Raw genomic sequence first — 13,190 nt, 5'->3', positions numbered from 1 at the left:
TCATGAGAGTCTCCGCAACTGACCCCAAGTTAAAACCCCATTCACCTGCATTACACACCGACATAGCAGCGGCACACAGTTTGACCAGTGTTTTGGCTAAAGTCACAGTCTAGCCCCAGACTAAAGCCTGCTTTACACGGGACGACCGATCGTGCGATTTCACAATCGATCGTACCCGCCCTCGGCGTTTGTGAGTCACGGGCAAATTGCTGTGCGACCTCGCTGTGGGCGGCGAACGTCCACTTCCTGGAGTGGGAGGGACGTTCGGCGTCACAGTGACGTCACACAGCCGCCGGCCAATAGAAGCGGAGGGGCGGAGATGAGCGGGATGTAAACATCCCGCCCACCTCCTTCCTTCCGCATTGCTGGCCAGGAGCCGTAGGACGCAGGTAAGCAGAGTTCATCGCTCCCGTGGTGTCACATGGAGTGACGTGTGCTGCCACGGGAACGATGAAGAACCGGCACAAGTAAAAATAAACCATATTATGAAACTGAGCGACGAGTACACGACTCACGATTTGTGAGCGATACTGCGTCACTCAGAGGTTTCACACGAGACGACGTTGTGTATGATGCCGGATGTGCGTCACGAAAACCGTGACCCCAACGATGCATCGCACGATCCGTCGTCTCGTGTAAAGCACCCTTAAGCGTTCGTCTCAGAAACTGAACCTCCAGAGTCTCAGCAACTGAACCCCCACCAATTAAAACATACCTAAGGCCTTATTAAAAACAAGTTTTCTTTATAAGTGCAGTTAAACTTTGCAGTTGGACAGATGGGTTGGTGTCTGGTATATTTCTCTATGGTGAAATAATGGGTCATGCACTTAAAGTGACAGGCACCGTGTGTCAGACAGCCTCTAGCCCTTACCACTTTACAGAGACCGTGTACAAAACAGGATCAAAATCCCATATTTTTTTTTTTCTTTAATCTGCAGCAACATTATGGTTAACAAATCACCTCTTACATTGCCGCCCTGCCCCCCCCCTTATACTCCATAATTCGGCAATAATTGGTAATTCCAGAAATGTCTGATCTGTAATGTCGGCAGCGGGTGTGCCTGACAGCCCGGAGTCTTATTATCATATTACATCCGGGCGAGCGCTGCCATGAGGAGCTGTCACTTTCCGTGATCCCGAGAGAACCAAGCAACTACACGTGTCACAACACTGCATGGAGAACCAGTCATTATGTGAAAATATTACAAGAAAAATGGAAATATATATTAGATTTCATTCCAGAAGAGCAAAGTCAGATTTCCATGATTATCTCGGGTCACCGGTGCCTTCGCTAAATCGGTTATGCCTTCAGTGGTTGAGGGTTTACAGTTATGGTCTTACCCTGTCTGTGCGCGACATCGTGAGCTCCCGCAGGATATAGTCCTTCTCTTCGTGCAGGGCCAGGCCCAATACTCGGATGCAGCCGTAGTCCTTGGAGCAGTTTTCGTTAGGCCAATAACAAAAACATTTTTTCTGCAATGTCAGAGACACAAGGTTTAGAGGAGGCGCCGCAAGGACGGAGGATTACGCAAAGCTCTACGGTCTCGAAAATATAAGACTCAAGCCCCCCCGCCCCCAAAAAATAGTCATGGCAAAGATTAAACATGCCCATTATTGGGCCTCGAAAGTGTTAATCTTCCTTTCATGTTAAATAAATAAAAATATATATTATTTTCAGAGAGCAAAGAATTGGGTAATGGCTTATATCACATCTCAATGGCCACCTGAGGTGGAGGAAGAGAGGTGCCTGATCTCCAGATCAAAAATTTGGGTTCTCTTTGGAGGGTGACTCTTTTCTTAAAACTTATAGACCGGACTCCCACTGTTCCGAGTTATCGTTGTCCTCGTCGGTCTCTATTTTCCAGTGAGGACATTTTACAATCGCAGAGACAACGCTCTGGCTAGGATGGAACACTACTGGCTAAAGCCGGAGGTCACCCGATGAGACCAAAGGAGGTCACCCGATGAGACCACAGGAGGTCACCCGATGAGACCACAGGAGGTCACCCGATGAGACCACAGGAGGTCACCCGATGAGACCACAGGAGGTCACCCGATGAGACCACAGGAGGTCACCCGATGAGACCACAGGAGGTCACCCGATGAGACCACAGGAGGTCACCCGATGAGACCACAGGAGGTCACCCCATTAGACCACAGGAGGTCACCCCATTAGACCACAGGAGGTCACCCCATTAGACCACAGGAGGTCACCCCATTAGACCACAGGAGGTCACCCCATTAGACCACAGGAGGTCACCCCATTAGACCACAGGAGGTCACCCCATTAGACCACAGGAGGTCAGCCGATTAGACCACAGGAGGTCACCCGATAAGACCACAGGAGGTCACCCGATTAGACCACAGGAGGTCACCCGATTAGACCACAGGAGGTCACCCGATAAGACCACAGGAGGTCACCCGATAAGACCACAGGAGGTCACCCGATAAGACCACAGGAGGTCACCCGATTAGACCACAGGAGGTCACCCGATTAGACCACAGGAGGTCACCCGATAAGACCACAGGAGGTCACCCGATAAGACCACAGGAGGTCACCCGATAAGACCACAGGAGGTCACCCGATAAGACCACAGGAGGTCACGTAATCCCTCACCGAAAGAGGAAGGGAGAAGACCGGCAGGGAATACTGGCAGTGTTGTGGAGTAGTGTTGGGGGTCTTATGGGAACCAGCCTTTAAGAAAAAGAAAAAAACTGTACAACCCCCCCTAAAGTGCAATGTTCAGCTGCCAGTACCCCACAATGCACATATCTGAAGACAGATGGGATTTAAGAGCTATTTAGAAAAAAAAAATGCTGGTTTTGGCTTTTTGATCTTCTTAGTTCTTAGAGGATGCCATAAAACTTCCAGGACCAGTGGTTCTACTAAGCACAAGAAGACGACCGGCCATCTCTCCTGACGTCTGCTTTAGTAAATACCGATATTCCCACTTTAAGATTTTGGAGCGCCTTCGACGTTTGTGTTGTTCCGCAATCTAATAGCTGGGTGTTCCCATTCCCAATATCAACTGTGTTCAGCTCATTGTCAAAGAGAAAGGTAACACCCAGCTATCCGGGTCTACATTTCCAGGAATAACACCACCACACAACGTACAATTCTCAGAAAGATGCTCCCGCTCCGTCATCTTATGGAGAACGCAAGTATTTACTAAAAACAGAGCCGGAACCAGCGGTGGCCAGACTGTGATTATGTTCCTGAGGGGTGAAGACTTAATTAATAGTTTAATGTTGGCAGCGTCTGAGTATTACATAACCAAGGACTGAAGATATACATATACACAGACAGGAACAACAGCCCAACCCGTAAATACGACTATCACCAGCAATCACTGCCGGGGCCGTGCAGCTTACCCTGGAGCGCTCCATCTCTTTGGTAGTCATGACTATAACGTGCGTGTTCTCCTGATAGACCATAGACCAGAAGTCACACACCGTGTTCTGTAGACATCCCTGAGTAGCTATATACACTTTAAAGGGCTGGTTCCCGCGGGTGTCATCCAGTGTACTCTGTGGATAGAAACGTACAAGAGAAACAATGTAGTATACAGAAACTTACCATATTATATATCAGGAGCATATGTATCAAATGACAAAAAGTGATCATAACAAGAAGGAACACCACCTAAATTGCATGCCTACAATCCCGACTACCTGGTGAACTGGGGGCAAAAAAATAGGAATATTAAAAAAAAAAAGGCTTTGCTAGAAAGATTAACCTAACCAGAAATCATAAGATGCACCTTTCCTCCCAAAAATTTGGGAGGAAAATGAGGGGTACATCTTAAAATCCGAATATAGCTTACAGAGTGGGCTGTCTGTGCGGCAACCAGGTGCGTGCGGGCGGCCGGGTGCGGGCAATGTCGCAGTTTCAAATTATAGCGCCGGGAGTCAGCACATGCGCAGATGGAGCTCTTGGATGAGAGCTCCATCTGTGCATGCGCCACTCCAGGCGACATTGTTTGAACTGGGACCTCAGACAGACTGGGACACTCACCGCAGCGGCCTGATCCACCAATGATCCACCGCTGCTGACCCGCCAACGCTGCCAGCACAACCTCTGCCTCCTGTGACCCTGTTTCACCACCACTGCTGCCCCCCTCTGGTAAGACAACAGAGTATAAGACGGACCCCATTTTTATGTTACCTTTTTTTTTTTTTATCTCCAAATTTGGGGTGCGTCTTATAATCCGGAGCATCTTATAAAATGAAAAATATGGTATACTAGCTGTACTACCCGGATTCGCCCGGGTTAATAACTGCTGCCCGGGATAGTAACTGTCTCTCTGTTTCTCGCCCATTCTCTGTCTCCCCCTATGTATATCTCTGTCTCTCTCTCTCTTTCCCTGTCTGTCCCTTTCCCTCTCTTTCCATATCTGTCTCTTTCGCTCTGTCACTTTCCCGGTGTCTGTCTCTTTTTCTGTCACTTTACCTGTTTTTGTCTCTTACCTTGTCTGTCTCTTTCCCTCTCTTTCCCTGTGTCTTTTTCCCTGTCAGTCTGTCTCTTTCTCTGTGTCTGTCTCTTTATGTCTGTCTCTTATCCTGTCTGTGTCTGCCTCTTTCCCTGTCTGTGTCTGCCTCTTTCCCTGGCTGCATTGTGACACGCCAATATTCCATATAAGGGCATGGCTGCACATTCTTCTGAAGTTCTGGCTGCACTGTGGCTCTCAGCTCCATTCGCTTTAATGGAGGCAGGTTTTTTGGTGAATAACTAAACCGAGGGGTTAAAATGTCCCCTCAAAACATAGCCTATGACGCTCTCGGGGTCCAGAAGTGTGAGAGTGCAAAATTTTGTGGCTGTAGCTGCGATTGTGCGGATGCCAATCCCGGACATACACACATTCAGCTTTATATATTAGATAATACATATTATATATGTATAGTATAAGTAAAAAAAAAAATTAATATATACTTTTGTTGTAATATATATACTTTTTTTATAATATATCATATTATAAAATTGTGGTGCCAAAACTTGATGCTTAGTGTGTCTTAATAGAAAAAAAACCAAAAAACATTTAATATACACTCACATACATATTTTGCTTTTTAAATGTATACTCTCTTGCTACTGACACACATCCCTCCAAGATATAAAAAATATATTCTACTTATTATACTAGCTGTACTACCCGGCTTCGCCCGGGTTAATAACTGCTGTTAACAAAATAGAATGTATTAACAAAAATGTATTCTGCACACAAAAACACAAAACAAATAGATAGAAATGTAATTATTAAATTGTTGCCTATATTAACCAATCAGAGCTCAGATTAATTAACTGTAGCAAAATAGAAGCTAAGCTGTGATTGGTTGCTATTGGCAGCCTGATAAATCTCCAAGCAACAGAAAGCCCTCCCCCCTGACAGTATATATTAGCTCACACATACACATATAGACAGGTCATGTGACTGACGGCTGCCGTATTTCCTATGTGGTACATTTGTTGTTCTTGTAGTTTGGCTGCTTATTAATCACATTTTTATTTGTGAAGGATAATACCAGACTTGTGTGTGTTTTAGGGCGATTATGTGGTGAGGTTGGTGTATGTGTGGTGAGATGTGTGTGAGGGTGGTATATGTGTTCAAGCACGTGGTAGTGTGTGGCGCATTTTGTGTGTGTGTTCATATCCCCGAGTGTGGTGAGTATCCCATGTCGGGGCCCCACCTTAGCAACTGTACGGTATATACTCTTTGGCGCCATCGCTCTCATTCTTTAAGTCCCGCTTGTTCACATCTGGCAGCTGTCAATTTGCCCCCAACACTTTTCGTTTCACTTTTTCCCCATTATGTAGATGGGGGCAAAATTGATTGGTAAATTGGAACGCGCGGGGTTAAAAATTTCGCCTCACAACATAGCACCCGGCGCTGCCCGGGATAGTAACACTCTCTCTGTTTCTCTCCCAGTCCCTGTCCGTCCCCCCCTCTGTATAGGCCCATCTTGTCCCTGTCCGTCCCCCCCCTCTGTATAGGCCCGTCTTGTCCCTGTCCGTCCCCCCCCTCTGTATAGGCCCGTCTTGTCCCTGTCCGTCCCCCCCCCTCTGTATAGGCCCGTCTTGTCCCTGTCCGTCCCCCCCCTCTGTATAGGCCCGTCTTGTCCCTGTCCCCCCCCCCTCTGTATAGGCCCGTCTTGTCCCTGTCCGTCCCCCCCCTCTGTATAGGCCCGTCTTGTCCCTGTCCGTCCCCCCCCTCTGTATAGGCCCGTCTTGTCCCTGTCCGTCCCCCCCCCTCTATATAGGCCCGTCTTGTCCCTTTCCCCGTCTTGTCCCTTTCCCCGTCTTGTCCCTTTCCCCGTCAGTCTGTTTATTTGTCTGTGTCTGTCTTTGTGTCAGTCTTGTCCCTGTCCGTCCCCCCCCTCTGTATAGGTCTGTCTTGTCCCTGTCCGTCCCCCCCCTCTGTATAGGCCTGTCTTGTCCCTTTCCCAGTCTTGTCCCTTTCCCAATCTTGTCCCTTTCCCCGTCAGTCTGTTTCTTTGTCTGTGTCTGTCTCTTTGTCTGTCTCGTACCCTGTCTATGTCTGTTTCTTACCCTGTGTCTGCCTCTTTCCCTGGCTGCATTGTGACATGCCAACATTCCATATAAGGGCGTGGCTGCGCATTCTTCTGAAGTTCTGTCTGCACCGTGGCTCCCAGCTCCATTCGCTTTAATGGAGGCAGGTTTTTTGGTGAATAACTAAAGCGCGGGGTTAAAATTTCCCCTCAAAACATAGCCTATGACGCTCTCTGGGTCCAGAAGTGTGAGTGTGCAAAATTTTGTGGCTGTAGCTGCGACGGTGCAGATGCCAATCCCGGACACACACACACACACACACACACACACACACACACACAGCTTTATATATTAGATATTTTGTTGTTATATTTGGGAGGGATGTGTGCATCTCTCGCTCTCTATATCTATCTATATTTTATTACACACACACTTATTTTTTTGCAACCCTCTGGTTACTCCTACTGGCACAGCTTTTTTAATTCCTCTTTTATCCCCACAATGTTTGATCCTCCACTCTCATTGTGTCTCAGTGTTGAGCTCGCCCTCCTCACAACTCCACAGGAAGAGCATATATATAATCTACACATGTCCCAAATCCTGACATTTGGTATTACACTATAAAGCGCTCCCCTTCATATATTTTTCAGGTATTTTTCGAGGTAATTATCTTGTGCTTGACTATCTGATGAAGGCACCAGTTCACTGCTGTAACATGCACTGCTAGGAATAATAAAAAAAAATAATCAAACCATTTCTTCACAAGTCCTTTGTGGATACTCCGCGCCTCGATGGTCCTGCACTCAGTACCGTCTGGACACGGCTCTGGTGACATCCTGACATTTCCTAGCAGCGTCCGTGGTCTTGTGCTCGCATGTGCCAGGAGGGGAGCTTAGAACTTACTGGAAACGCGCGATACTTTTCGCAGCTACTTAGCAGAATACACCAGGGATTGCCATGATCCTTCTTAAGAGTCTGTCTTAGACAGAAGGGGGTCAGGAGACCCCTTTATTCTAATCCTGAACGATATTCTCCTAAATAATGGCATAATTGCATGTAGACACAGACACGTTACATGTATTCTACATATGCCGTATTTTACAGCGCCCGGTATTTACTGACCACCCGCGATATTACCTAGAATCTAGAGACGCTCATTACCTTGATGTAGTTGGCATTAATGTAATCAGACCCTGGAATGCTGTCATCGGTATCTCTCAGTGCCACCCTCGTAGTATCAACTGCACAGAACAAGGAGAAGATGGTTACTTTACTGTTAGGACTCAATATATTTCACGATTGTTTGCTCAGCAGATGACACCGCACAGGACGTTGCAGCAGGAGCAGGATCGTGACCTTAAAAAAAAAAAACGCCAAAAAGTAGAGAATCCGGACCCCTGCAACTGCGACGAACATGAGCATCTGAGTTCTGGTTCATGTCCAGCTGATGCTGAGGGGCAAGACTGTCAAGAGGGTGGTACTTATTTATTGTGGCCTATTACGGAACAGACAGGGAAGGGGAGAGGCTCCTGCTGCAGCCAGTAGTCTTGCTTATAAACTCAGAATGAAAGGAAGAGGTGACCACGGCTAAGCTGCAGGGGCACAGAAAATTGCCTTACAAGATAAAAACACCCCCCCACCCTCCCCCCCCCCACCCAAAAAAAAACCACAACTCCTCCTTTGGCACCAGCGTAGACAAGTCAGCACTGGGCCTGCTGGCGGTTGTACGCCAGTTATGCCATTCCACTAAATCACCTTCCCTCCAATAGTGCACAAAACCCCATCATTAAAGGGGATATCCAGAAGAAAGTAAAAAGTGCTCCTCCCTTGATAAACCTACTCACGAAACGCGCATTGGGCTGCGTGTGGGGACTTCCACATAGGTGAGCTGTGCACTATATGGTCGCATTAGGCGATACATATATGGATTTCTTGTGCCTGATATATTCTATTGATCACTTGTATCTAAATATCAATTCAGTCACTTGTTAATGCATTTGACCTCCACTATATGTACCTCGAATCACCATTGTTATTTGGTTGTTCCCCCGCTTGGGGTGTACTCAAATACAATAGCGGTCAGGAGTACATATTATTTGCGATGTGTGTTTCATTTAGCCCAATAAAATTTTTTATATAATTTTATTCCTTTGGGTTAATTGATCTGTTTGCTCTGGCCCCATTATATTGTTTTCAACAAGTAAAAAAGTGGACTAGTTGACTGGCTCAGTTCATTACTTAAGAAAGCCCCCTTGTCTACAACTGATGATTATGTGTCCTGACGAAGAAATCGGTGGGTTGCGAAACGCGTTGACTTTAATAATCCGTATGTCCTGCACTTTTGATATTCTGAGCTTCACTGAACTGTTGCCTTTGACAATTGTCTATTACAGCTGACATAGATAGCCAAGTCAGCCCCCTTCTCTAAGGGGTACTTCTCACATAGCGAGATCGCTGCCGAGTCACGGTTTTTGTGACGCACCAGTGACCTCATTAACGATCTCGCTGTGTGTGACACTGAGCAGCGACCTGGCCCCTGCTGTGAAATCGCTGCTCGTTATAAACTGCTCTAGTTCATTTTTTTTGGTCGTTGCTCTCCCGCTGTGAAGCACACATCGCTGTGTGTAACAGCGAGAGAGCAACGATCTGAATGTGCAGGGAGCCGGCGTCTGGCAGCCTGCTGTAAGCTGTAACCAAGGTAAACATTGGGTAACAAGCGAAGCCCTTTCTTGGTTACCCGATATTTACCTTCGTTACCAGTGTCCTCCGCTCTCACGCTGTCAGTGCCGGCTCCTGCTCACGTAGCCGGAAGTACACATCGGGTAAAAAAAGCACAACTGTTTGCTTATTAACCCGATGTGTACTGTGGCTAGAATGCAGGGAGCCAGCGCTAAGCGGTGTGCGTTGGTAACCAAGGTAAATATCGGGCAACCAAGTGCTTGGTTACCCGATATTTACCTTAGTTACCAAGTGCAGCATCGCTTCCACGCGTCGCTGCTGGCTGGGGGCTGGTCACTGGTGAGATCTGCCTGTTTGACAGCTCACCAGCGACCATGTAGCGACGCACCTGCGATCCTGACCAGGTCATATCGCTGGTGGGATCGCTGGAGCGTCGCTAAAGTGTGACGGTACCCTAACAGCCAGCCCCCTTCATCACCTCAATTTGCATATCAGCTAATCTTTTTTAAGATACCAGAATAACGATAAACCATAGCTGCTAACCTGACCAATTTGCCAGGATGGTCTTAAAATTTTGGAAGCAATTTTGGCAAATTTGTTAAATTTCCAGGCTGAAATTGGTGGAGTTTATGCAATTTTTGCCCAAAAAGAACATTTTTTTTGGGAGGGGGTTAAACAATCATTTTTTTTTGTGTTTTGTTTTTATTTGTTTTTGTTTTTACCAACAGTGATTTTGGCAAGTAGCATTGTAGCTGCCGCATTGCTCATCCTATCGTCAAGGCCGACAGAAGCCATCAGACTTACAGGGCAGAATATTCTTGTATCGGTTTTTGCTCTTGTTCTCCGGCCGTTGTCCTTCTTTTCTCGGGTAAAGCAATTTACATTCTTGCTGTTGCAGCATCTGCCCACGGGAAATGAAAAATTTCTATTAATACATACGCATACAAGCAGATTAACAGATAATAAGCAACCTTTACATCTCATCCCCCAACACTGAAGAAAGCGCAAGCAGCAACATTACATGTGTCTGACCCCCCCATCACACTCATCGCACCTTCAATATCACAAGGTTTAGCACATCCGAGGCATTTTCTGACATGTGCCAGGTACTTTTCACGGTATATTTATAGTGCTGTGACATTTCATAACAAGAACAGCTCATCAAATTAGACAATTCAGCGTCATTACAGCTCTGCTGCTGCATCAGGAGGTGCACATTTACAGTTCATCTCCGCTCTCAATTTTCGGGTTGCTTTTAGGGCTAAAATTGTGACCCAAAAATCATATAATGCTTATATATTGTGTATTATATAATATATATTATGTGTATTTTAGATTAGAATATATACACACAAATTATATATATATATATATATATATATATATATATATATATATATATATATATATATATATATATATATATATATATATATATATATATATATATATATATATATACATATATATATTATATATACATATATATATACACATATATATATACACATATATATACACACACACATATATACATATATATATACACACATATATACACACACATATGTGTGTGTATGATTATATATATATTATATACACACATATATTATGTATATATATATATATATGTGTGTATGTATGTATGTATGCATGTGTGTGTATATATATATTTTATACACATACATATACACACATACATTATATATATATATAAATATAAATAAATAATCACACACACAATGTGTATGATTATATATATATATAAAAATATAAATAATCACACACACAATGTGTATGATATATATATATATATATATATATATATATATATATATATATATATATATATATATATATATATATATATATATATATATATATATATATAAATATACAATCACACACACAATGTGTATGATATATATATATATATATAAAATGAGTTTTCTTTAGATTCTCATCTGGCACATATCCTAAGTCATATGCAAAGGATTGTTAAAAATCCACTTTGACTTTTAGGATCGCTACTTCCAATAGGTGGCGCTGCTCTAGAGTTTGTCTCCTTTCCTGGAGAGACAATTTGATTTTTTCTTTATTTTCATGACTCTAAAAACCGTAATTACTGCTTTGCACACTCTTGCCATTTTCTTGATGAGCTTCAAGAGGTAGTCACCGGAAATGGTTTTCCAACAGTCTTGAAGGAGTTCCCAGAGATGCCGAGCACGTGTTGGCCCTTTTGCCTTGACTCTGTGGTCCAGCTCAACCCAAACCATCTCGATTGGGTTCAGGTCTGGTGACTGTGGAGGCCAGGTCATCTGGCGTAGCACCCCATCACTCTCCTTAGTCAAATAGCCCTAACACAGCCTGGAGGTGTGTTTGGGGTCATTGTCCTGTTGAAAAAATAAAATGATGGTCCAACTAAATGCAAACCGGACGGAATAGCACGCCGCTGCAAGATGCTGTGGTAGCCATGCTGGTTCAGTATGCCTTCAAATTTTGAATAAAACCCAACAGTGTCAGCAGCAAAGCCCCCCCCCACACCATTACACCTCCTCCTCCATGCTTCACGGTGAGAACCAGCCATGTAGAGTCCATCCGTTCACCTTTTCTACAAAAGACACGGTGGTTGGATCCAAAGATCTCAAATTTGGACTCATCAGACCAAAGCACAGATTTCCACTGGTCTAATGTCCATTCCTTGTGTTCTTTAGCCCAAACAAGTCTCTTCTGCTTGTTGCCTGTCCTTAGCAGTGGTTTCCTAGCAGCTATTTTACCATGAATGCCTGCTGCACAAAGTCTCCTCTTAACAGTTGTTCTAGAAATGAGAAGGTGTGTCCAAACTTTTGGTCTGTATTATTATATTATATATATATACATACATACATACACACACCCACACATACACACATATATATATATACACATACACACATATATATGTGTATGTGTGTATGTGTGTATGTGTGTATATATATATATATGTATATATATATATATATATATATATATATATATATATATATATATATATATATATATATATATATATATATATATATATATATATATATATATATATACATATATATACACACACACACACACATATACATACATATATATACACATACATATATACACATATATAAACTGTATATGTCTGAGCTCAGTTTTTTTTTCATGCAGAGCTCCAATCTTCGGCATAGATGTAAAAGAACATGCTGTCACCCTACAACAGCCACTAGAGGGAGCACAAGAGCATCTGCAACTGCATACCAACAAGTTTCCCCCCAAAAAGAAGACAGGGCCTTATATATTTTTTTTTTTGCTCCAAAAGATGAGGTAGGGCTTGTTTTCAGGGGGCGGTCATTACCCCCCATGATCAACAATCTGCATTTATTCTTGAACACAAAAACAAAACAAATAAATAAATCAGCTTTTACACGAATATAATCATAACATTCTGGAAGATCAACATAAGTCTACAAAGCCTGTAACATGTGTGTCTCCATACATACATACATACATACATACATACATACGCACGCAAGCCTGTCTCCTGCTATTAAGAGGCCTTTTGGAAACAACCTCGTCACATGACCATGATGTCACAAAGGTCCTTAAGCCGTCTTATCAAGATATAAATGCTGTGGCCCCTAGGAGAATGGGAGCCCTGTGAAATTGCCCAGTTTGCTCTCCCATTCCCCGTAATACCAGTCCTGCATACCAGCCTCTCTCCTGCTCAGTTCTTTTAGACTCCTGCTCTTAAAGGGAACCAATCATCAGGATTTTCGTGTATAAGCTGCAGCCAGTGCAGTACTGGCACTATCATGCACAGGCTGTACATACCATTGGGGTGCAGCTCGGGTGTTTAGGCAGTGAAATTCATCTTTATAAAGTTTGAAATTTCGTGCACTTCTTGATTGACGTGTGCACCTCTCTGTTAATGTCCGGGCAGGTTATGCAGGAGTTCCCCGCCCCCCCACCAGCCTGTTCCTCCCTC

At 44.1% G+C, this 13,190-nt stretch overlaps 1 protein-coding gene across 2 annotated transcripts in view; it reads right to left on the bottom strand.

The window, feature by feature from the left end:
- The window catches only part of LOC142255968 (tyrosine-protein phosphatase non-receptor type 11-like), a 125,905-nt gene that overhangs the window by 12,012 nt on the left and 100,703 nt on the right, over positions 1–13,190 (bottom strand). For both annotated transcript variants that reach the window (XM_075327435.1, XM_075327436.1), the window contains exons 7-10: positions 9,989–10,085; positions 7,667–7,746; positions 3,373–3,528; positions 1,342–1,473 (exon numbers count right to left, since the gene is read on the bottom strand). In XM_075327435.1, coding sequence (XP_075183550.1) covers positions 1,342–1,473; positions 3,373–3,528; positions 7,667–7,746; positions 9,989–10,085 — 465 coding nt within the window. The remainder of the gene's footprint in view (positions 1–1,341; positions 1,474–3,372; positions 3,529–7,666; positions 7,747–9,988; positions 10,086–13,190) is intronic.

This window comes from Anomaloglossus baeobatrachus, chromosome 11 (assembly GCF_048569485.1).
Source record: "Anomaloglossus baeobatrachus isolate aAnoBae1 chromosome 11, aAnoBae1.hap1, whole genome shotgun sequence".
NCBI lineage: Eukaryota > Metazoa > Chordata > Amphibia > Anura > Aromobatidae > Anomaloglossus > Anomaloglossus baeobatrachus.
Note: the sequence above shows the minus strand (reverse complement) of the source record. Positions and strands in the feature narration are given on the sequence as shown.